Here is a 22,488-nt window from a genome sequence, read left to right on the forward strand (position 1 = left end):
CTATACGAGAGGAAGTGTCTAGTTTCGGAACGCCTGGGTCTAAACGCAATCACGAGTGTCACCAGCAACTGGAGGAGGGCCATAAACCCACGAGAGACGAGCCACCTCTATACGTAGTAGTAGTAGCCTTTTGCCCACCGAACGAGGCGTAGCAGGCAACAGTCTCATAGTGAAAGGACGTCGGTAGAAAGAGCAAAATACCCCATCCGTGGGCGCCGGCTGTCATGGACCGTCGAGTTGCCAAATCGTGGATATATATCCTCACCGTCATCACAGCCCAGGAACTTGCCAATTTCCCGGCACATGCTTCGGCCCAACGCTTCACGCACTCAATCTAGAAAGAATCTGGCCCATCAATTGAAATAACATATCCAAATCAATTCTCGGCACCTATACCAAAAACGCCAATGCCATATATACCTGGTATCAAGCCCCAAACACGCCAGCACCCAGACAGTACTCCCTCCCGCCCTAACCAGCGGTCCCAAAAAAAAAAAAAAAAGCAGAACCTTCTTCGCTCCATGGATATGCAATCCACACTCAGCGTGTGCCTTCTTGCCCACCCTCGATAGCCACGCTCCCCCGCCCTCGGCGCATAATCAAGTCCTGCATCTCGACATCCTCCTCCTCGACGCCCGCTTCCTGCAAAGCCGCATGTTCGCGCAGAGCCTGCCTCGCACCTGCGTCCTTTTCAATGCGCTGCATGAGATCCTGGTCCGTCGGCCAGTACACCCTCCGTACGCCCTGGACCACCAGGTCCATGATGACTAGCGTAGCGAGCGCCACGAGCAGCGTCGTCCACCACGAAAGCTGGCGGCCAAAATTGTCGAGGAAGCCACGGCGGACCATGTCCTTGCCCACCTTTTGGGGATACATGCCCGACAGGAACAGACACCAGAGGAACCAGCCAGCAATGGAGATGATGAAGCCACCAAAGGTGATGACCGTTTTGGAGTGTAGCTCGAGGATTCTGCCGTCGCGTTGGTTAGTTGTTTCGTTGCCCATGTCAGGTGGTTCTCTAAACAAGCAAACAAAAAAGGAGAGAGAGGGGAGAGAGACTAACAATAGCTTAATGTTAATAAAAATAACGCCAACCGTAAAACACACCGCCCCCATGGCGTAAAGGCTAGTGTCCGCCGTGAAAAGTGCACTCCAAAACTCGCCGAGCGTCAAGTAGTAAATGACAAAGCTGCCCGCGACTCCCATGAGCATCCAGCCAAAATACTGCCGAATGTTAAACCCCCTGTTCTGCTGTCCAAACGTGTACAGCTCCGGCACAGCGAGCAGCGTCTCCGCGCTGAGGTCCTTTTCAAAGATGCCTAATAAGATTACAGGCAGTGAAGTGAACAGGCTATTAAATACAGTTAGACTCCACGACTCAAAGAGCGAGGTGCCCGAGTATCCATTGAACCGCTGGAAGTGCGCCTGGACCAAGAAGAAGAGGATTTCTTTCCAAAAGGTGGCGAGGACGTATTTTCCCGTGCGGAGGTAGTTCCAGCGGCCGTGGACGAACAGGAGCTGCTGGAGGAAGCGGAACTGGGCGATGGAGTAATCGGATATACGTGAGGCTTGGAGACCTTCGCGGCCCGATATGCCAATGCCGACATGGGAGGATTGGATCATGCCAATGTCGTTGGCGCCGTCACCGATGGCGAGGGTCATCGAGGATGGGACGAAGCGGCGGATCGAGGTGACGAGTTGAGCCTTTTGGGAAGGTGAGGCGCGGCAGCAGATGACTGAGTCGACGCGGAGGAGGAGGTCGTAAAAGAGGACGGCGAGGTCGTCGGACGCGTCGATGGTGGCCAGTGTTTGGCCGTCGACCACGACGACCGAGTGCGGCACCATGCCGCGGCAGACGTCGTTGAGGGTGGAAGTCATGGTGTCTTGGAGGTTGCCCCTGCTGCCGTCGAGGATGTAGATTTCGGAAAACGGCTTGCACACGCGGGCTGAGTGGCCAATATTAATGGCTGTCTCGCGCTTGTCGCCCGTCAGCATCCAGACTTTGATATTGGCTCGTCGGAGCTTGTCAATCGTCTCGGGCACCCCGTCTTGCAATTTGTCTTCAATGGCAGTGGCGCCAGCAAGCTCAAAATTCTGCTCAATCATCTCGCCAGCCTGTTCAATCAGCTCCTGGCGGTTGACAAGACTAGTCTCTGCCTCGCGGTACAATTGCTTCCAAGGGGCGTAAGCATCCTCCTCGATGTACCGATACGCGTACAACAATGTTCGTAAACCCTCCGTCGCAAAATCTTCGACATGCTGGAAGCAATGCTCGAAAACAGCCGCCTCGTTGCTGGCAACGGACTCGTCAATTCGAAAGTCCACGTCCTCAACCGACGGCACTATGCTCAGACTCGGTCGTCCGGCACGCAACACATCCAGCGAACCTCGAGGTGTTCCCAGATCCTCGGCTTGTCGCCTAGCCATCCAGGAGCCAACGCCCTCCGAGTAGGAAAGTCTGTTGACATCGGTCGACAGTCTACCAATGCTGCGTCGAAGCCCCTCCAACCGATCGATCGACTCACCTCGCTTCAAGGCGAAACTCGTTCTCGGCGTACCCCTTCCACTGGCCATGCTCATTCGCGTTCGGACCTTGTCCTGTTCAAATGTCTTGCGCACACTAGCCCGTCGGCTAATGTCCTTTGTCTTTTGTTCAGCCAAATGACTCAATTTGAGTCGCGAAGTAATGACGTTATCGGCACCCTTGCAAAAGACGCAAATGCGGCCGTTGGGCATTCTGATAATGATGGACATTCTCTTCCTCTTGCTGCTGAATTCAATCACGTCCAGCACCTGGTAAGACTCGACCTGAACCGCACCCCTGTCATCGTTTGTCTGCAGCTTGATGGTCTGCGCAGGGCGATCAATCAACAGCCACCCCATGTCGCGAGCAGCTTCTACCAGGGCCAACTCATCTGGGGAAGCAGCCTGAAACGAAAAATCTCCGTCGTCCTGATTCTCGGGCAAGCAGGTGTGACATAAAGCAATACAAAGCAAAAAGTGCTTTGCCTTGCGAGAGAATACGGTATTTGGATGTCGGCGGACATAGTCCAACATATCCTCCGTCTTGACCTCTGGTACCTCATTCGGGCGCACCGTCGATTTCCAGTGTGAGGCGCTTGCGAAGGAGCCAGTTCTCCTGGGAGGCACTGCTCCATGACCGTCCCCATCCTCGTCTTCTTCTTCCAAAATATCATCTTCATCCCGATGAAAGAATTTGGCCTTGTGCGGCGACAAAGACTGAGTCCGCTGCGTGTGCTTGCCTTTGCTGCGACAACTCCACGACGCGGCCGCCTCGATCTTCTTCTGCTTCACATCCTCTTCGCGTTGTACATCCATGTCGTGAAGAAAAGCCACCCCCGCAACGCTCATCTTGCGGAACCTCATGATATTCTCAGTCAACGTACCCGTCTTGTCTGAAAATACATGGCTCACTTGGCCCAAATTTTCCAGAATGGTGGTCGTATTGGCTACCATGGGTGTGTCCGTCACGGGGTCGTACATGTCGACGTCCTGCAGCAAGATAAGCTGGCCGATCTTGATGATTTCCATGCTGATATATAGAGACAGCGGGATGAGTGTGTTGAACATGATGAGATAGCCGAAAAAGATTTCCTTAAAGGGCACACTGGCAGTCCACTGGCCTGCTGTGACTAGGTAGAACGACAGGTCCTGGATACTCCTCTTCCACAGCGAGTAACCAATGGTAAGTCCGGCAGCAAGCATGAGCACAATGACAATCTGGAAGAGTACCATTTTGTTGATCATGGTGTGCATGGCGGGCTTCTTGGCAGAGACATTCTTGTTGGCATTCATGCGAATCTTGCACTCCTCTCCCGAATTAACCACGATGCCAATCGCCTCGGTAGTGTTGCGAAGAATCGATCCGCGGTAGACGACGTTGTTCAACGACAATGGCAGTGTTTCATCTCCGACTGTAGCTCGACCTTCATAGCTGTACAAGTCAATGTTGGGATCTTCCGAAACAATTGTAGCCGTGGTCGACCTGATCCCGTCCAGCGAGTCGCAACGCTCTGCCAGCAAAGGACATGCCTGCTTACTCTTGAGATTCGTCTCGCCATCCAGAGCCATTGTCTCAATGTAGGCAATGCCATTAGGCCCCGTGGCATGCAGCAAAATCATATCCGCGGGCACGCCATCATTTCGTCTCAATCTCACCACATCGCCAACCTTGACATTTTGCCACTGCACGCACAACCAGTCTCGAGGGCTCATGTCATGCACGCCGCTCTCGAGATCGGCATCACCAGTTGCGGCGCGTACCTCAGTTTGCGTCGCACCCTTCTCCGTGGTCCTACCTCCTTGTCCGCGGTTCAAAACCCAAGTCTCGCTGCGATTCTCTGACTTGTCCAACTGATACCTTCTATAATCATCATATCCCTCCTTGAGCATGCTGAAAGCGACAAAGACTGACAGGGGTACAATCGTCGTCCACCGTCCCACGGTACTCAAGCCAGGAACCATCTGCAAGATACCCATGACCAAAAAATAAAAATTGCCCAATCTGCTGAACTGGAACAGCAGCTGCTTAGGCACAAAATCGTACGCGGTATACCGACTAGATCGAATGAAGTTGCTAACGTACGGACGCTGGCTTCGCTCGTCAATCAGCGCATCTGAAGGGTTCAGGGGAATATGACGGCCATCGTTGCTCGGGGGCAACGGCTTCCTCCGTAATACGCCCTCCATGATCAGTTTCTGATATGTACTAGCGAGGGTGGCCTTGAAGGCATCCTTCCATGAAGCATTCCGCAATGCCTTATTCACCTTGTCCTTCCTGTTCTTCCCTGGCCTTGATCGGCGGATGGAGTTTCTCAAAGTCTGGGTAGCCTTGTCATTGGCAGGACTTGTAATTGAGACATGGGCAGTCTTATCTGTGCGTTCACGAGCGTCGCCAAAGGACGACCCCATCTCGGTCACAGCATCTCTCGAGGGAATAGTAAGTAGTACATGCTGACCATGCACGTGCCCGTGCCCATGGCGACTCGTCGAGTCCGCCAATGCCTGGTTATTTGACGCCGGTCCCGAAAAAGACACAGCTCGCACAATACCGCTGGGGTTCACGGGGTCGGAATTCGCTCTCCTCGGGGCCGTCTGTCTGGTCAGGTTCGTCGAATGGCTATCGTTGCCGTACTCGTGTGCCACGACAGGTGTAACATGAGAGGCACCGTGGTCGTGGTCGCGGTCGCGGTCGACGTCGTGGTGCGCCAAGGTGCCACTATTTCGGCCAGACGGTTGTACGGGTGCCATTGTGCTTCAAAATGCAACAGTGTCTCAGTGTTGAGACGTGACGAGCTGCATGTTTGTTGAACTGAAAAAAGAAAGAAAAACAATCGATGCTTGAAGGAGTATTTCGCAAAGAGCAAGGGATTTCGCTAACAGTCCAAGCGGGCAAAGACTTCGAAGTTTGAATAGACCAAGGGAAAATCGCAAGCCACTGGAGAAGAGAAACAGTGAATGGCAAGGATAAATGCAGCAGTCGTGCGGATGCACAGCTGAAGAAGAAGAAGAAGAAGAAGAAGGAGGAAAACAAGGCCGCGGCAGGACGCAAGATGTTGTCAGCGCAAGAAACACCATCGCAACTCGTTCAAGACTCGGACGGGATATCCAAGAGGTCACGGCGACATCAGTGACAGCCATCACCGCAAATGTCGCCAGGTTCCTGCCACATTGACCTTTGCATTGCCCCGTGGCGCCCCAGTTTGTTGTCTCTCAGCCAGGCTCAGCTAGGGACACTTGCGTGGCCAGACCTGATTAGGCAAGGGAAGTGGCGCAGCAAGTCGTGGCCAGTTACTCCGTACGGAGTAGTCCATCTTTAGCCCGTACGGAGTACGGAGTAATAACGACATCTGCTCTTCCTGGCCCATGAACCAACCAATCAATAGGCAAAGAACGCCATAGTGGCTGGTGAATAACAATGAATGACAATACCACTCCGAAGGAGATCCGAAAGAGGGGGGGCGGAGTACGGAGTACTCCATTCCATGTCCTCCATCTCTTCGTCTCTTCTGGTCAGCCACAGGCATTGCACTGCCATCAATCAATCGCAAAGGGTGTGCAGTGATCTCATGCGCATCAGCAGCCACCGACCGTCCGCGGAACGAGCCCAACCTGTTTCTGTTTCTGGACACAGTTTGCTCCATACCTACCACATGCTCACAGCGTATACATGTGGACACTCAAAATTTGAAAGCTTTGAACTCATTTTGTATTCCTGCATGCGGCCACAAGTATGAACCAAGTCCCATCTCGCCAGTCCACCGCGTGGCTAATGTCCACGCCTCATCGGTGTAGAGGCAGTCTTTAGGTCGCCGCCGCAGCTATGATAACACCACATGCCGAAGAAGAAAGAGCCCTCGGAATTGTATGCCACCATCCCCAAAGTCACACAAACCGTTGTTGCTTTTGTGTTGCTTCTCTATTCCTCGGCGCACTTCTTCCCTAATTACAAGGAGCATAAAAAATCCAATATCACTCCCCTCCTTTCCAAAAAGAAATAAAATTGAAAAAAAAAAAAAAACCCCTCGGCCTGAGCCTCCTGGGCCCGCCTATTATTATTCAATCGCCAACATAAACAGAGGACAACCGAAATCAAAGAGCGAAAAGAGAAAAAATGACCATTATTACTCAAGATATGCATGAAATATAGATTAGGTCCCCAGAGGTAGCGCGGTGGCGCAATCCACTACTCTTGGATGGACAGGTGCTCGAAAACGGGGGGGAATGAAGAAGCCAAGCTGAAGAGTAAAAGTAGAGTAGAAAATGAAAAACAAGCCACCAGGGTGCTGTCTAGTCGCAAAATTCTGTGCGGTAAAATATTGCAAGGCGATTGCCGCAGGGGAAAAATGGAATAAAATGCACGATCGTTGTTGTACCGCACGTACATGTGTGGTGTCATAGAGTGCTATCGTCGTGAACCAACGCGAATTAATCGAGTTGCCGTTGCAGGGTACTGGTGAGTACATCGTTGAGGAGCGAGGATGTGAAAGAGTCAAGAGACAAAACATCCGCAGGAAGAGACGGGGGTATGTAGCAAAGCCTTCTAATCGACATAAAAACAAAGGAAGAGGTATTAGTATCCAATCCGAGACCAGAAAATAGCCCATGGTATCAACTGCTTCAAACGAGCAGAAACATAAAAAGCAACGCCTGCATGATATGTACATCTTCCTTGACCAGACTCCGCTCTCCTAGACTTTCAGGAAGAGTTCCACTAGACTGGGAACGAAAATTTTCAGTCATTATCACGTAGGATGCGCAACAGACTCTGGTGACAAGCTAACAGGCTCGACATGATCAAACTGAACTAGCTGATCCATATCAAGTTCGCCCTGTTGCGGGTGTACAAAGTTGTTCGGAGACTGGCCATGCATAGGCAGGTTGATTGTGTGCTTGGAATACATCTCATGCAGACTTGCGCCGTCCTCGGAGACGGTACAGGAGGTGTCATGGCCGCCACCATAGATTTCAGCAGAGCCAGGACGGCCCATCATCGACATTGGTGGAGATTGTTCGACAATAGATGGTTCAGCAGCACCGTTGTATGGCATTGGGGACATGGTGCCACCATTGTGCTCGGGGCCAACCATGGGCGACAAGAAGGCACCGTTACTGTAGGGCGTCCCGAAATTGGTGGGCGGAAGAGGTCCCGTCTCTGGTCCCTGTGACAGATACGTTCCAGCGGGGCTGGGGGGAAACTCGGAAGGTGAGGCAGTCGTGGCCGACATAGGGTACTGGCGCATATCGAGTCCGAAACCAGCCTGAGTATCGATCCTTAAGTTGTGACCCATGCCGCTTGGCTGTTGTGGGACAGGGGCGTAAATATTCGGATTATGTTGAGGAGGCCCCATCTCACCGGGCGGTTGAATGTAGAACGAGGGCATTGGCTGGTTTTGGAACATGGCAAAGTCGATCGGTCCAGGAACAGACCGACTGCGCTGTCTCTTGTGGCCGTGTGGCGGCGGTCGCATGGCCGAATGCATCTGATTCATACCCCAATGTTCCTGCATCATGCCAGCGTGTGGCTGCTGGAAGTTGGGTTGTGATGCAGGTCGTGCTGTTGGTGACACAGGAGCAGACACAGAAATCGCGTGCGGGTCGGCGACAACGGCGGCGGCGAAGTGCTGAGGGTTGTGTCGGTTCATGAACGAATCGAGGGAAACGAGTTTAGCCAACTGGCTTGTCAAAACCTTTGGGTTTCCGCCTAGCTGATGGATCATACATTGAGAGGCCTGGAGATCCTCTGTGAAGTCGCCAACCGGGTAGAAGCCGCTAGTTGTTGTTGATGAATCCATGAAAAAGTGGGGGGCACGGTTCAATTCAATGACAATGCCACCCATCTTGTTTGGGTCCGCCTCATTATTTTCCAGCCAGATGTTTTTAATGTACGAAAACGGGTACTCAATCTTGTATCCCGCCTGTTCGTTGTTAATGTAGTAGGTCATGGTGCACTTATCAGGTGAATAAAAGATGATGAGGTCCATAGTATTTTGTCCAACCCGAGTCCATTTCCCAATGCTTAGGGAGCGGCAGGTAAGGTGGTGGATCACTTGGAGAACGATAGGGGTCAGTAACGCTCGTCGTATTGTCAGTAAACGCGCATGATACTTGACTTACAAACTTTGCCTTGAGCTTGGTCGCCGCCAAGAAGCATACCATTGTGGCCAAAAGGCATCAAGCCAGTACGGCCAAGGTAGTTACCGCCAAGACCCTTGCCAGTTTCCATGGCTTGCATGGCCAGGTATGCCCTCATAGACTCTGGAATGGAGTCAATATCTTCACCCGTTTCCAGACTCTTCTTTGCTAACAACTTGATTTTGGCTCGTCTATAACTAACATCAGTATCATTGACTCCACCTCGAATGAGAAGTTCAAGCGCATAACGGCAAAGCCAAATTGGTTTTTTTTGGGGGGGCGACAAGCACTGAGGGGGAACATACCGGTTCTGAAACCAAATTTGAACGGACCGCTCGGTCATGTTGATTTCGTCGGCTATTCTTTCCCTAACTCCAGCGGTAGGGGTTGGGTTTTTATTGAACTCCATCTCCAGGATACTAAGCTGATCCTGGGTTGCTCTTTGTCTTTTCTGGTTCTTCTGCTGCTGGGTCAAAGTACTTTTCCTCGGAGGTCGCTTAGAATTAGAATGCCCATTGCCACCAGAGCTTGACTGTGACGGCGACAGCTTATTTGAAGACGTGGGCGTAACAACATCGCTTTCGGGGATAAAACCAGGAGCCGGCACGGAAGAAGCAGTGGTTAAGGCCACGGTATGCTCGACCTCGGTGGCCATTGCGAACTGGTCAGGGAGATGTTGGGACCAAGCGTCTGTGTCGTGTCGTGTCGTGTCGCGTTTATGATGGCTGAGCCCAACAAAGAGATTGCCTGTCAGCAGCGGCGATAATATCGGAGTGGCTCGAAATCGTAAATTGACTGGCTTTTAGGGAGCCGTTAAATGTGAAATTGAAGCAAAACAGTGTCCTTGGCTTGAACTTTGAATTCGATGGCGCACGGAAAGGCCAATCCGACGGTGGTGATGGTTAGACTAGAGGCAGCAAAAGCCAAGGGGCGGGTTGGAAAACGATTTCGAGGTCCAAAGCTAGGAACAGGGCGCGTAGCGAGTGTGTGTGTCGATTTGCATGTAATAAAAAAGGCAATGAATGTCAGTCTCTAAAATCCCATAGTGGGCGGACGGTTGAGGGCCTTGGGGTGACGTCGTGGATGAGGAGCCGAAAGAATGTAATGGTCCCGGAAAGAGTGACGGGACCCGAAATGGCTACTGAGCAAGAGAGTGACTCGAAAGGAAAGAAAGGCGTCAGGAAAGGAAAGGAAGTCGCAAGAGTACAACGGGTGAGAGATGGAGATGAGAAAGACGAAAAGAAAAACGGAGGATGGGCAGACGGGGGAGCAACCCTGCGGGCCAGATAGGCCAGACCGCACCACAGTTGGTGCAGTTGGCCCGAGCCCAGGAAGACCAGAGCCAGGCACTTGAGGAAGACTGGACGGGGCCAGACCTAGACACCTGGGATCAACGGATCGCAGCGCCGGGGAAGCACGGGGGCGTGGCAGCACTCCTTGGGGCACCCGGAGACATCTGGACTCACAGAACAGGGCTCGGCTTGGGTTCAGACAAGAGTTACAGGAGGCATTGCGTTGGGGTCTCAAGCCAACATGGAAGCATCTGTGATCCGGGTCACTCCAGCCAGCCGCTTGACCGCTTCCAGGAGCTGGAGGGTCAGGCGGCGGATGCAGGCTACGCAGCTCCGTAATGCTGCAGGAACAGGCGCAAGCCGGGCCCATCCCAGCCTGCTGCGTGGCGCGCGGTGCGCGACGTCGTGCCTGAGTGAATGAGTGAGTGAGCGAGCGAGCGAGTTGAGTGTGTGTCATGTGTGTGAGTGTGCGTTGGTCCTGGTGTGTTGGGCTTGTTGGTGTGCGACTGAGCGGCCTGCGTGGGAAAGGCGAGGGGCGACGTGCTAAACTCGGAAGAGAAACGATGCACACCATCGCGCGCCAAACTTTTCCAACTCGAACCAAAGGCCTCGAGTTCATTCATTGCCCACTTAGACACATCGCACCTGGCAAGGGTATGTGAGCATAACCTCTCTCATTGGCTTGGGTACCACCCCGGCTCTGTCCACACACACCCCGTCTGACTGGCGACTGGTTCTCTCGCAGCGCAAGACGGTTTGTTTGCTGTGCCTGCCCGTGGGCATCCAGTATCAAAGCATCTAGCATCCCGCATTCAGCAAGTGAACCCTCGGCTTCAATGTTGTCTCGCAACTTCGCCGCGCATGGTCGAAAAGGAACCGGTCCATGTTAGTCTTGAGCGTATTCCCATACTGTACTCCGTGCTCACACCCAGTCCGGCATCAGGTGGGATATGAAGAGCCAGTCCGAGAGCTTACAGCCAGCATGACATGATCCAACAACTCAACGATTCGGATGACAACCATGGCCATCCCAGTCTTGTCCGCTGTAGAGTCAGTCTCCGTTGGCGCCTGCAGAGTACTCCCCTAGCCTGGTGGTACTCCGTATTCTGTAACAACACCAGCACCATTTGCCAGCAAGGACAAGGTTGAAGGACTCGTGATGCTCCATGTCGCTGTATATACATGGACGATCGCCCACCTCTTGACCAACTGGATGCCACTCAGACTCCGACAAAGCCTGGGAGATCCCCTCTGCCCTGATGTCGTCGGCGCGTTGTGGGGATGCTTCTGTTGCAACTGCGCAAGGCTTGGACAAGTCTTGGGCATGTGGCCGACGTGGACTCGCGGGTTCCTGAACTCTTGGTTCCTGATCTTTCCCCTAAACGGTCGTCGCGCCAGTCGGGGCCGTCCCTCTCAACCACATCCATGCCTCGTGCCTGAGCTCCTTCTCCACCTGCGCCTCCAGACACCTCTCCTCCATGTACATAAAGCCTGATGTACTCATGTACTCCTACTCCTTACTCCGTACGGAGCTGTACGGAGTACATACATACAATATTGATGTGCATAGTCGGACGAGGCGGACGAAACACTCAGCCAGCATCACACATTCTTACCCAAGTCCTTTGTAATGTACGCTGTCCATGTATGGTGTCGCAAAGGCTCGCTGCCAACAACACCCTCCCATCGTTATTACTCCGTAGCCCGCTCCAAGGGGCACGGTACATTTTTAGCCTCTGGTTAGGGGTCGCCATGTTGCGCCAAAATCCCTTCGCCGATGCATCGTCTCCATACCTCAGGCACGCAAGACGGCCATCCTTGTAGTACCGAGAGCAAGGGTGCAGTGAGTGCGATAATGGGTGGCCCGTTGCGGAGTAGAGCTGGCTGGAGGAAGAGCAAGCATGAGGAAGCCGATGGGGTACGGAGTACCATAAGAGGCTGACCAACGAATAATTCAATATTCAATGGAAGCAAGACGGAATGAACTCGTTGGACGACACCGCGTACCATACGACTACTCCGTACTGGTTGAACAGCCACGCCGTCATCCTCTGGCCTGTTTCTTCTGTGCGCCAACCTTGAATCGTACATGGCGCGGTGTCAATACGTTGCGTGAAAACCCGATTACGGCACTGCAGACAGCGAATGGTCTGGTCCGTACTGTTGTGTCTTTGCAGTGGGACAGAAGAAGACAAAAGATCGTTCATGTCCAGCGTTTCCAACGGTTCACCCGAACAAGCCTCTTGCCGTAAGACTCTGCCTAGAATGTACATAGAGGTCATACGGTCATACCCTACTGCTCCGTTCTCCGTACACAGAGTGGATATGCAGAGTCTAAGACATGTGAACAAGGCATCATTCGCCCCATGCCCACCATGGCGTCAAGGTCGGGGGTTCCTGTCCAAAAAAGCTGAGACTGAAGGTGGCGGCTTGATGCAGGCTTTCGTGGGCCCTCATCGACGATATCACGGCGGCCTGTCACCACGTGCTAACACATTTGACGGGCATGACTGCGGTGCCCATGTTCTGTGTTAGTTCAGACTTTCCCACGGACTTCTTATCTTGAGCTCCAAGCCCTTTCCTTCAAGGACCATTTATGCGATGGAATGGTTCGTCCCTTAATCAGAGTGGGGGAAGTGTCCGATCATTGGGCTCAGCTGTTCCGAATTCAGTACCCTTTTTGTCTTGGCTCTTGACGACTCGGCTCTGCTCTACCAGACGCTGGCTGTGTCTCCTCCCTCATGCCTCTTCCACGACAAATGTCCAAAGGGGGCCATCATGGAGTGTGACACATAACGGTGCTGAGTTACACACGAGTATGTCGGGATTTGACACGGGAAATCAGTAATAACAATGAGCCCAACCTAGCCCAAGTTGCATAAGAGAGGCAAGAAGCGCTGCAGTTCCCATTGGCGAACATCGTGACGTGGTGGAAGCTGCAAGATACCCCGTTTGTCCCACAGAGTGTGAGAGGTTGGAGCAATGTCACATTCGCAAGGGGTAGCATGTTGAACAACATGACCCAAAACAACAGTAGGAATTGGCCAGTCGAGAGAAGACTTTATGAGACTCCAACAGCAGAGGATATGACAAGTTGTACTTTGTAAGCCTCTCCAGATCGAATAGCAATCAATGATAGCCTCTTTTCAATAGAACTACAATCCGCTTGGTATTTGTGCATGCACCCCAAGATGACACCTCCAGGGAACGCTACTGCCTAGACATCCAGCAATTCAAGCCGGCAGTCATTCGTGTTGCTTCGCGACGGGGCTGTGAAAAATTCGCCGATTGTGCTATGACAGGATCTCAAAGCGATCTGTGCTACTGTTTTTGCCACATCAATACTCCGCGCTCGTCGATAGTTATTCAACTTTTTTCTATCTCACTGCCTTGGGGATGATCGGAGTTTTATGTCGAGCGGGTTTTTTTACCCAAGTGGCGGCAAACCGAATGGGCTCGGCAGCTTTCGGATTGTCTTCGTCATGGAGAAATACTTGGCGGATTCGCGAGCGCGGGTTTTTCCACACTCCTTTATGTTTCGATGTCTTGGGGTTCGACAACTGGCCAGTGCGTACGGCCGACTCAATTGTCTTGGTTCAGGCATAACTACAGGGTCGTATTGTTAGTCAATACGTCGACCCGTCGAACTGTGCCGCGCCGAGCACCGGAGTGCGCAGGGAGTGCAAAGTTCTGAAGGCGAAGGCATGGCCATTGATACGGTTTGGAAGTGCGTAACGCGGTTCAAGTGAAGAAATATGCGAATGTCGTGTCAGCCACGAGCTGATATCAACAGCTGAAGGCCAGAGGCAAGGTGCAAGATGCAAGATGTGGATATCGAAGACGCCAAATACTACGATGGTGGCATTGAAAGTGTGCAGGAGATTGATCGCAGCTCCTTCCCCAAAGCAGTCAACTACTTACGGAAGTTTGACGCAAGTCGTACCTACCACGTTGAGATGTCATCTGCAGCCTTCCAACGAGGACTGGCTTCTCAGAATCCAGTTTTGCACTTGCACGAGTACCCTTACGCTCGTAAAGAGTTTTGCAGCTTCGGTCCAGCGAAAAGTATCTGGTTTGTTCATACTGCACAGGGTTGCTGGAATATTACTCTCTGCTTATCTACAGAGCGCTTATCAGTTGCCTAGACCCTTGATCCCGGATGCATTCAAGGCAGTCTGTCTGACGAAGACAAACATCGGAGATCCCACATCCCCGCATCCATTCGTCCCGTCTCTCGGCCACGCACAAAGAATAGGGGCTGGCAACAAGGATCATCAACAAGGCAGCGCGTCCTTGATTGCGGAACCGACTTTACCATCGGATACAAGTACATACATACGGAGGAGGAGTTGCTGTTGCCGTTGCCCAGGCAGGAATATCACTACCGGTCGGATCATCAGCTCAGGTATCTATTGAATCGGTCGGCATATGTGCTGCATGCAAGTGCTCCATGCCTAGTACCCTGGACTGCAAATCTTCCGCCAACCTGGACACACTTGGCCGGTGTATAAAATTCAGAAAGAAACCATTGTTTTTACTACCCTTCCCCTTGACCTCAGGTAAGGCGCATGGCAGAGGCCGGACAATGCATGCCCATCAATGTCGACGAAGGACCCCAAGAGCTGACACATCTCAAAAGCTAGCTTATCCATGATTATGCTAGTCCGCCGTGAGGCTCGAAGGGACATACGTCGTACGGAGTACAACCAAGACAAAAGAAAGCTGCAACACCCACTTGGCCCTGGTGAGCCAGACCCGCCAGGTTCCTGCAGTAGTGTCGCCAGCCACCGAGCAAGCAAGCCCCTGTGTAGCGGCTAAGAAGCTGCCCCTGGTCAAACCAAAGTACTCAGTGCCTTGTCAATTCAGGGAACCGGTCTGAAGCATGAGGGCCCGATGCACAGCTTGAACATGTCCGATCGAAGACGTGTTGTTAAACACCTTGGACGTGATACAGGTGACGAGAGGCTGCGGCTTTTAGTAGCACAGAGCGCTTCTACCGATTACGCATGTTATTTGCCGGCATATCACAAAAACACACAGTACACGTACTCTGCTGTCCACCGACACAAAGGACACACAGATGGCTGTTTCTATTTTTTTTTTTCCTTATTCTGTCCGGGCCGGTCTTCTGGTAGTATTCATGATCCTGGCTCAGTGTCGTCATAGGTGCTTAGCCGGGACTTCACGCCGGCTTGGCCATTGCCACTGATGGGCTTCCTTCAGTGATCCCACGCAACATGGGCGAGACTACTGCAACTGGGTACGGAGTAAGCTAACAACCTTTGGCCTCGTTGAGCATTCTGGTCGGCCGTAACCCGCGCAGCAGCCACTTGGTCCGCATCCAGGCCCAAGATGTTTGTGGCAAGGTGCACGGCGCGGTCAGTGCATATCGACCGCCTGCTCGCCAATACCACCCCACCACCAGAACATCAAGACATCCAGACATCGTCACCCCTGACTAGACCCTGTCTGCACATCGAGCCCGCTCAGCATCCACTTCAGCCAGCCAACCAGTTCGCGATCTGGGCTCCGCCTAAACGACCAACATGCCATCGCGTCACGAGTGCTGGTGGTAGCCGGGCTTTGGTTTCTTTATATTTCTAGCGGCTTGGTGTCTTGTTTAGCTCGCATAGAGTTGCATTGCCCATTCTTGGAGTGAACCAAAGAACCTCTCGAGACTTCTACAAGACGAGTCTGGTCACGAACCACACAACAGCCCGACGACGGACCGGTATCTTCTCTGGCCGAGTCTAAATTTCTGATGGAAACGGGGAACTAGATGTTAACTACAGAGTACTCCGTACTCTGTAGTCATCTGCATGTTCCTGCATTGTCAGCCTGCTATGCGGGTGAGGCCCTTCGTGGCGGCTTCAGTTCTATAAAGTCTAAAATCGACAGTTGACAAGTACTATAGAGTTTCTTGGGTTCAGAAGTATGGTCTCGAGCTTAACGTCAGTCTCGATGCCTATTTTTTTTTTCCTTGACCCCCTTTACTATCCCCTCGAGGCAGCGAAGGCTCCAGTGAGCTGTCTCTCTCCACATGGCCTTGGAATCCCCGGCAGAACCCAGAAGTATCAATAATTCGATTACAGGGTCCTGCCGGGGAATCCAAGGCCTTGTGGAGAGAGACAGATTGATACTTCTGGGTTCTGCCGGGGATTCCAAGGCCATGTGGAGAGAGACAGCTCACTGGAGCCTTCGCTGCCTCGAGGGGATGGAGAGGCACATTCATGCGTTCTCCTTGGCGGATGCTGAATACTCAGTCGTGTACAAACGGGTTAAAGGTGCTCTGTAGTTGAGTCTTCCCATGCTTGGAGGATTTTGAAGCTGGACTACTTGGTAAGCTCGAGACGTCTCCATTGAATGACTCCATTGATGGACGTCAGGTGCGCATCAGTTGCTTCACGCCCACGGGCCTCCTTGCAGAAACTCAAAGTTGATGAGTCGGGGATCGGCACATCTTTTTCCGCAGTGCGAATAACCCTTTGCTAAGTTTGTGTGGGTTTGCAAAACGTCTGGTGCCCCAACAGTGACCAGTGATCAACCCTGATTGTCATCAGGAGCAATTAACAGGGCTGTTTGCCGTGCCACCCAAACCAACTTGTCGGTGAGCCGAGCCAAGGCGCAGTGTCTACCCTACATGACTCAATCGTCCTCAATCGTCAACAACAGGTAGAAGATGGAAGAACTCTTTTACCACGTGCTTACTTAACTAACATGGTTTCCGTATCGACACTTATCCTGCCTTGGAAAGGCAACCGTACCGGCAGGGGAAATATGAAATGGTTATTCGCCAACTTTCTTACTGCAGGGACACACCATACTCCTATCTATCTACCACGTCGAAGGTTGGGCACCTCGTGTGACGGCTGCCTCATAGTTATAATTGGAATTTCCTAGAGTGGTTTCTACCAGTACTCTAGGTACTAGGTGGGTATGCATCAATAAACGCTTCATAGATGAGCCTGTACCTGCATCTGTCCCTGCTATCATCTCCCCCAAGGGACATGTCAATCTCGGTCAATCCCTCAGCCCAGCCCGAGAGTCGCGAATCGTACCGTCATTATTATTTCCCCCCAATCAAAGCTCCTTCATAACCTCATCCACCGCCTTGGCTGCCATCCTCCTCCTCTGCGCCTCGGGCAACCCCTCCCCCGCGTCCCTCACAGCCTGCAGCTTCCTCATCATGTTCTCTACCTTGTCCACGTCTTCATGACCCAGTTCGAGCTGGACATGCCCTGGATTGCCCGCATCCCCCTTGGACGTTGCACCGGGACCAGCGGCCCGAGCTGAAGGTTCTCCGTCCCTGGGCCTCGCGTCCCAGATGGCCTCTTTCAAGCCTTGGAAATCAGCGCGATCAAAGCCGAAATCCAGACTCTCCGGATCCAGATGCCCGCCCTCGCTCCCGTCGGAAGCGTCTTCAAAGTCGCCGAAATCAGAGGGTGCGTCTTGTGCCCAGTCGTTTGATTCAAGGGCCTCCCTGACGCGGGAGATGCCTGTCTTTTCTTGTCTGCCCGTCAGCTACCCGCGATGCAGCGCGTAGTGTGGGATTGTATACCACCCAGGATTGGAAGTTGAAAAGGTTCTGCAGGCCCATCATGGTCAAGGTCTTGTAGACGTACCGCCAAACTCGTTCAAATGCGGCAGCTTCCCGCCAATCTGGACGAATTCCAAGCCAGCCTCGGCGCAAAGCTCATCCCATTCTTCGGCATCGCTGTCCCCAACACCAATAGCCAGCCGGACGCCGTCCCATTCCCAGCCTCCCAGGCCGTTGTTGACGACCTGTCCTACGTGGTGGATCACGTCGCGGACGCGGTCAACGCCCTCAGACGACGTTGATGGGGGCAGGCTGAAGATGAGGACCAGGCCGCCCAGCGCGGCGAGGACCTCGCCCGCTTCATCGGAGAGGAAGGACGCTGACCACTCGGATGGCGAGGCAATGAGGTCCAGCCATATGGGGACGGTGGCGGTGTAGTACTGCGTTTTGAGGGCGAGGTTGTGCGTTGCGCCGGCGAGGGAAGGGGACGGCGAGCATGGCGACGAGCCGGTGAGGTCTGGAAAGGGGGGGGGGTGGTTAGTAAGTGTATATCTCCTGCGGGATGAGATGAGATGAGATGAGAAGGCGGGAACATGGGGGTTGGGTGGGCCGCAGCGCACCTTTGACTACCCTGCTCAACTGGTCTGCCTGGGAGTCAAGACTGACGGCCAGAATCCTCCGCGGATGAGCAACGTCCATTGTGAGGGTGATGAGTGACGGGGCGTGTTGAAGTTTGAAGCCGGTCGAGGTTGGCTTTGGATGGTGGGGCTCGAGGCAACGCAACGTCACATGGTCTCTCGCTCGTAGTTAATCGCTGCCCGCCACCCACGAAAGAGACGAGAGACACGAAGCTGCAGCAGAACAAAACGTGCGACTTTGTCAACACAAAGCGCCACCGCAGGCGAGCTCCAACCTGTCAACTACAGCCATTTGAGCCCCTTCATCTCCCTCGCATCCGGCGCGTCTTTCCTTCCCGTGGCGTCGAAAACCCCCCGTCACAGAAAACATGTACAATGTGCGCCGCCAGTGACACTCGAATTAAGCCGTTTCTAATCCCCTAAAAACAGCGAAGACCACAACTGGGTCCAGGACCCACAGTCCCCTGTGACGTCAAGTGACATTGATAGTAATAGTTGAGATTGTAGCGTTGATAATGTAGTTTTTGGTAACTTGGATTTTTATGGAACCTTTATTATCATAAAATATTAGGGAATTAAGGTACCAAATAAAAGTAAGCCTTTAATTGGCCACTAATCCCCGCAGCTATAATTGCCAACCTCGCCGTGGTTGGCGTTACCAGTCCTCGATATATTCCAAGTCAGCCCAAGGTCCTTTGTATCCTGAAATAACCAGCCTAGGTTATGGTAGCTAGTTAGGATGACTCAATAGGACCGACACCGTCAACTTCACAAGTAGCACTAAATGGACAGTAAAAAAGATACAAGAATATAAAGCGTATACTGTAGTTTACAAAGCATGACACAAATCCGTGCATTTATCAAAGGCAGTATACTAGCCGTGGTGTATTATACCCAACTCCCTCATCTACCCGGTACCAAAACACGCCGTGTATTCTAAACAGCCACCTAGGGTCGTACGCAACCAATTCGTTGCTTCACTCGGGTCACTCTCAGAATACTCCGTTCTCAAAACGTGGCATCGTCTGGCCAACAAGCTACCATTTGGTAATACGAGAAAGGGCGTTTCTTCCAAGCACCATCAGCACAAGCGAACAACACATGCTGCAAGCAGCATCCAGTACAACCTGCGCAACCGAGTGCTCACCTCTGCGTATCCCCACGGCCCGCGTCGACAAGTGTCCACAACGGCCAAGGGTTTCTGAATCGAACGAGCCCAACTACGATCCGCGCAAAAAACGCAATCTCGTCCACAGCAACAAGCCAAGCACAGCCCATACTCGTAGACACAATTCCACCACGGTATGCAACGTAGCTCGCCCGTGCAAAATACCCATCCGCCCATTTTTACAAGGCAATACAACTGAGCGGAGGGTCATACCGCGGCCGCCAAAAAAACCCAATAGACAGCCTGGCTCAATAATCATCTCCCCCCCAGCCAAAAGACCGATTCACAACGCCCATGGCCTCGGCGCCGCCCATCCCCTCCCCGGGCCGGCAGCCGCCTCTCCGCGTCCTCTCCAGGTCGCCCTGGTCCAGCAGGCCCCTCCTCCTCTCCAGCATGGCCGCCTGGATCGTGGCCGCCCACGCGGCATACCACGCCTCCTCGCTCAGCGAGACGTACCGCCTGCGGCCCGGCACGGCGGCCGCCTCGCTCATCCGCCACTCGGCCGTCACCGTCTCCCAGCGCCTGGTGGAGAAGAACAGGAGCGGCCAGGCAAGCACAAACGCGAGGGTGAAGACAAACACCTTGGCGATCCACGGCGTCAGCCGCCACCGGTTGGCGCGGCAGTCGTTGTAGACGCGGACGAGGGAGTGGCGCACGGGGAACTCGATCTGCACGTGTCCCCGGTAGTTTGTCGCGCCGACGAGGCCCTCCAGCCGGCGGCGCAGCGTGTCCCAGTCGTACCCCTCGACCCTCCGCTCCATGGTGAAGCACTTGAGCGAGGCCCCGGAGGCGCAGTAGCGGCGGCACCACTCGCGCAGCTCCGGCGTGCCCTCCTCCGGGACGGGCCCCGTGCCGCCGAACCCCGGGGCGCGCGTCGCGAAGACTGTCCCGCGGCGGACCTTTTCAAAGTTGCCCGCCGTCTTGACGGAGCGCCATGCCTGCGCGGAGCGTATGTCGCTGTACAGGAGGTGGGTGAGCTCAATCTCAATGTCAAAGTCGGTGACTGTCCTGGTCTCCCGGCTCTTGTCGCCCGACTTTTCCGTGTGTGTGCCGACGATTTTGACAAAGGGCCGCGGGGGCAGCTGGGCCAGCTTGTAAATGTGGTCGGCCAGAAAGTCTGGGTCGCGGTCTAGCCTGGGGTCGAGGAAGTAGGCGCATGTTTCGTCGTGGCGAAACGGGTGGACGGCTTCAAAGATGTCGCCGTGAGGGACCCGAGGGAGGAGAGGGTCAAAGGGCGTGCAGGAGTCGGCGTTGAACTCTTCGTGATCCGAGTACAGGGGAGGTAGGTCGTCGTTTGCGAGCTCGGTCGGGTCTTCGTCAAAGTAGCGATGGGGCGGCGGCGGATGGGGAGTGATGGACGCATATGGTTCCGTGAGGCGGGATGGGGTTGAGGAGGATGAGGGGTTGGGCGACGCGGCGTCTAAAGGCTTGCCCATGGTGGTGGTGGTGATGGCCAAAGATGAAGATGTTGACGTGGTGGGACAGACTTGGCTCTTTGCTATCGACACCAAACAGCAGCAGCAGCAGCAGCAGCACGCAAGGAAGCAGACTCCTTGAGGAAACAGAATTGAACGCAGCCGGCCGTGAGAAGAAAAGTGACAGGGACAAACCGACTGCCCAACAAAGGACAGCAGGCAGAAGAATGTGGCAGTCAACCAACATGAAGCATCTGGTTGGTCCGTCTTTGTTGCACCGCCAGAGATGCCAACCCCGTCTACGTAATAACTTACGCATTACCGGACCTGACAGCTGTTGGGGAGAAAAGTGGACTTAGTCACGTTACATGGTGGAAAGAGGGGTAATACTACTAGGAACACTTTAGGTAAAAATGAGAAAGAAGAATAGTAATTAATACAATTAATACTATAAATTATTATATAGTTTTAGTAATAAGACTAGAATCTTATAATTCTAATGCCTTTCTTTATTTCTTTCTTTCTTAACTTAATATAAGTGCTAAACGCCTAATAAAGCTATATAAACAAGCCCTTATTATTAAACGAATATTATAGAGCTTATTAGTACTATAAAATAAATTAATTCTTATAAGAACTTAAGATCGTGATATTAAGACTTTAATAAAGCTTAGAACTAGTTATAAAAGATTATTAGACTTATATAAAGCTAAGAATAATATAAATAAACCTTTACTTTATATAAAGAAGAGAATAATACGAATAAACCTTTACGAGAAATTAAGACTATAAGATTAAGATTATAAAGGAGGCTAAAACTATTTATAAAAGATTATACGAACTATAAAGCGTAAAATAGTTTTAATATAAATAAAACGAGAGGAGAACTTAATATTATAATATTAAGATTATAAAGAAGTTATAGAATAATACTTATACTTTAAGAGACTATAAGAGCTTAAAGAAGATAATTAAATAAAGGCTAAATATACGCGAATAAACGATTTAAACTTTTAATTTTAAGGGAGCCTTAAAATACCTTTTAAATACTTAAAGAGAGATATAAAGAGGTTTATTTTCTATAGTTTTTTATAATTATAAACTTAAATGATTTAAAAGCCTTTAAATAATAGCTAAACACATTATAATATAGCTTTGCTTTACTAGACTTTAAAGAAGTCCTAAAATTTACGCTAAACGCTTAAAGAATAAAGTAGTAATCTTTATTCTTAAAACTATAAACTTAACGAAATTAAAAGAGATTAAATATATTAATTAGACGCTTATAAATAGACTAGAATATACGATTATTACTTCTCTTTTTTTAGAGAGTATAAAAAGACTCTTAAAGCTTTTAATAGAACTTTAAAGACACTTATTCTTTTATTAAAGAATTATACGGGATATCTTCTTATAAGAGTTATATAAGATTAAAAAACTATAAGCACTTATTCGTTTTATAATATATTAGAATATAATAGTAAGGCTAGTAATATATTAGATTTATAGAAACAATTAATAAACTATAAAACTAATTCCTAAAAACCTATACTAATAGCACCTTATAAAATAGTAGGACTAGTAATAGATATACTTACTTCTCTATTATATAATCTTATAATTATAGTTAAGTATAAGCTTAAAGTTTTAGCTAGGTAAAAGTAAAGTAAGAAGCTATTAAATACTAGTAAATATAGGATTATTCTTTTAGTTTTTAAGGCTACTTTATAACCTTACTTTAAAGTAAGAAACCTTAGTTTTTATACGTAAGCGCATTATACTT

General features: G+C 51.5%; 4 protein-coding genes across 4 annotated transcripts; all 4 read right to left on the reverse strand.

Moving 5' to 3' along the window:
* Positions 1-318: 318 nt before the first annotated feature.
* Positions 319-5,856, reverse strand: J3458_019591 (uncharacterized protein). The gene is made up of 2 exons (XM_066121578.1): positions 1,064-5,856; positions 319-970 (listed from the first exon to the last, which is right to left on the reverse strand). Exons 1-2 carry the CDS (start codon positions 5,269-5,271, stop codon positions 541-543), a joined length of 4,638 nt encoding a protein of 1,545 aa, XP_065973192.1. The 5' UTR covers positions 5,272-5,856; the 3' UTR covers positions 319-540.
* A 159-nt stretch (positions 5,857-6,015) lies between these two features.
* TRF2_2 (Transcription elongation factor SPT4) lies at positions 6,016-10,209 on the reverse strand. The gene is made up of 3 exons (XM_007815459.2): positions 8,961-10,209; positions 8,638-8,846; positions 6,016-8,569 (listed from the first exon to the last, which is right to left on the reverse strand). The coding sequence occupies exons 1-3, from the start codon at positions 9,308-9,310 to the stop codon at positions 7,266-7,268; spliced, it is 1,863 nt and encodes a 620-aa protein (XP_007813650.2). The 5' UTR covers positions 9,311-10,209; the 3' UTR covers positions 6,016-7,265.
* A 5,963-nt stretch (positions 10,210-16,172) lies between these two features.
* Positions 16,173-18,419, reverse strand: J3458_019593 (uncharacterized protein). The gene is made up of 3 exons (XM_007815460.2): positions 18,105-18,419; positions 17,570-18,001; positions 16,173-17,452 (listed from the first exon to the last, which is right to left on the reverse strand). The coding sequence occupies exons 1-3, from the start codon at positions 18,181-18,183 to the stop codon at positions 17,028-17,030; spliced, it is 936 nt and encodes a 311-aa protein (XP_007813651.1). The 5' UTR covers positions 18,184-18,419; the 3' UTR covers positions 16,173-17,027.
* Positions 18,420-18,914: 495 nt separating this feature from the next.
* J3458_019594 (uncharacterized protein) lies at positions 18,915-21,084 on the reverse strand. The gene is made up of 2 exons (XM_007815461.2): positions 19,270-21,084; positions 18,915-19,190 (listed from the first exon to the last, which is right to left on the reverse strand). The coding sequence occupies exon 1, from the start codon at positions 20,724-20,726 to the stop codon at positions 19,539-19,541; it is 1,188 nt and encodes a 395-aa protein (XP_007813652.1). The 5' UTR covers positions 20,727-21,084; the 3' UTR covers positions 18,915-19,190; positions 19,270-19,538.
* Positions 21,085-22,488: the final 1,404 nt, after the last annotated feature.

Source organism: Metarhizium acridum (assembly GCF_019434415.1).
Source record: "Metarhizium acridum strain ARSEF 324 chromosome Unknown scaffold_568, whole genome shotgun sequence".
NCBI lineage: Eukaryota > Fungi > Ascomycota > Sordariomycetes > Hypocreales > Clavicipitaceae > Metarhizium > Metarhizium acridum.

Excerpts from the sequence above, each read along its gene's own strand:
- J3458_019591 (XM_066121578.1), bottom strand. The coding sequence starts at position 5,271 with ATGGCACCCGTACAACCGTCTGGCCGAAATAGTGGCACCTTGGCGCAC. Across the intron at positions 971-1,063 it reads TTTATTAACATTAAGCTATT|AATCCTCGAGCTACACTCCA; the intron begins GTTAGTCTCTCT and ends ACGCGACGGCAG.
- TRF2_2 (XM_007815459.2), bottom strand. The coding sequence starts at position 9,310 with ATGGCCACCGAGGTCGAGCATACCGTGGCCTTAACCACTGCTTCTTCC. Across the intron at positions 8,847-8,960 it reads CAAATTTGGTTTCAGAACCG|ACGAGCCAAAATCAAGTTGT; the intron begins GTATGTTCCCCC and ends TGTTAGTTATAG. Across the intron at positions 8,570-8,637 it reads CCAAGCTCAAGGCAAAGTTT|TGATCCACCACCTTACCTGC; the intron begins GTAAGTCAAGTA and ends TCGTTCTCCAAG.
- J3458_019593 (XM_007815460.2), bottom strand. The coding sequence starts at position 18,183 with ATGGACGTTGCTCATCCGCGGAGGATTCTGGCCGTCAGTCTTGACTCC. Across the intron at positions 18,002-18,104 it reads GTTGAGCAGGGTAGTCAAAG|ACCTCACCGGCTCGTCGCCA; the intron begins GTGCGCTGCGGC and ends CCCCCTTTCCAG. Across the intron at positions 17,453-17,569 it reads GCATTTGAACGAGTTTGGCG|AAAAGACAGGCATCTCCCGC; the intron begins GTACGTCTACAA and ends CGGGCAGACAAG.
- J3458_019594 (XM_007815461.2), bottom strand. The coding sequence starts at position 20,726 with ATGGGCAAGCCTTTAGACGCCGCGTCGCCCAACCCCTCATCCTCCTCA.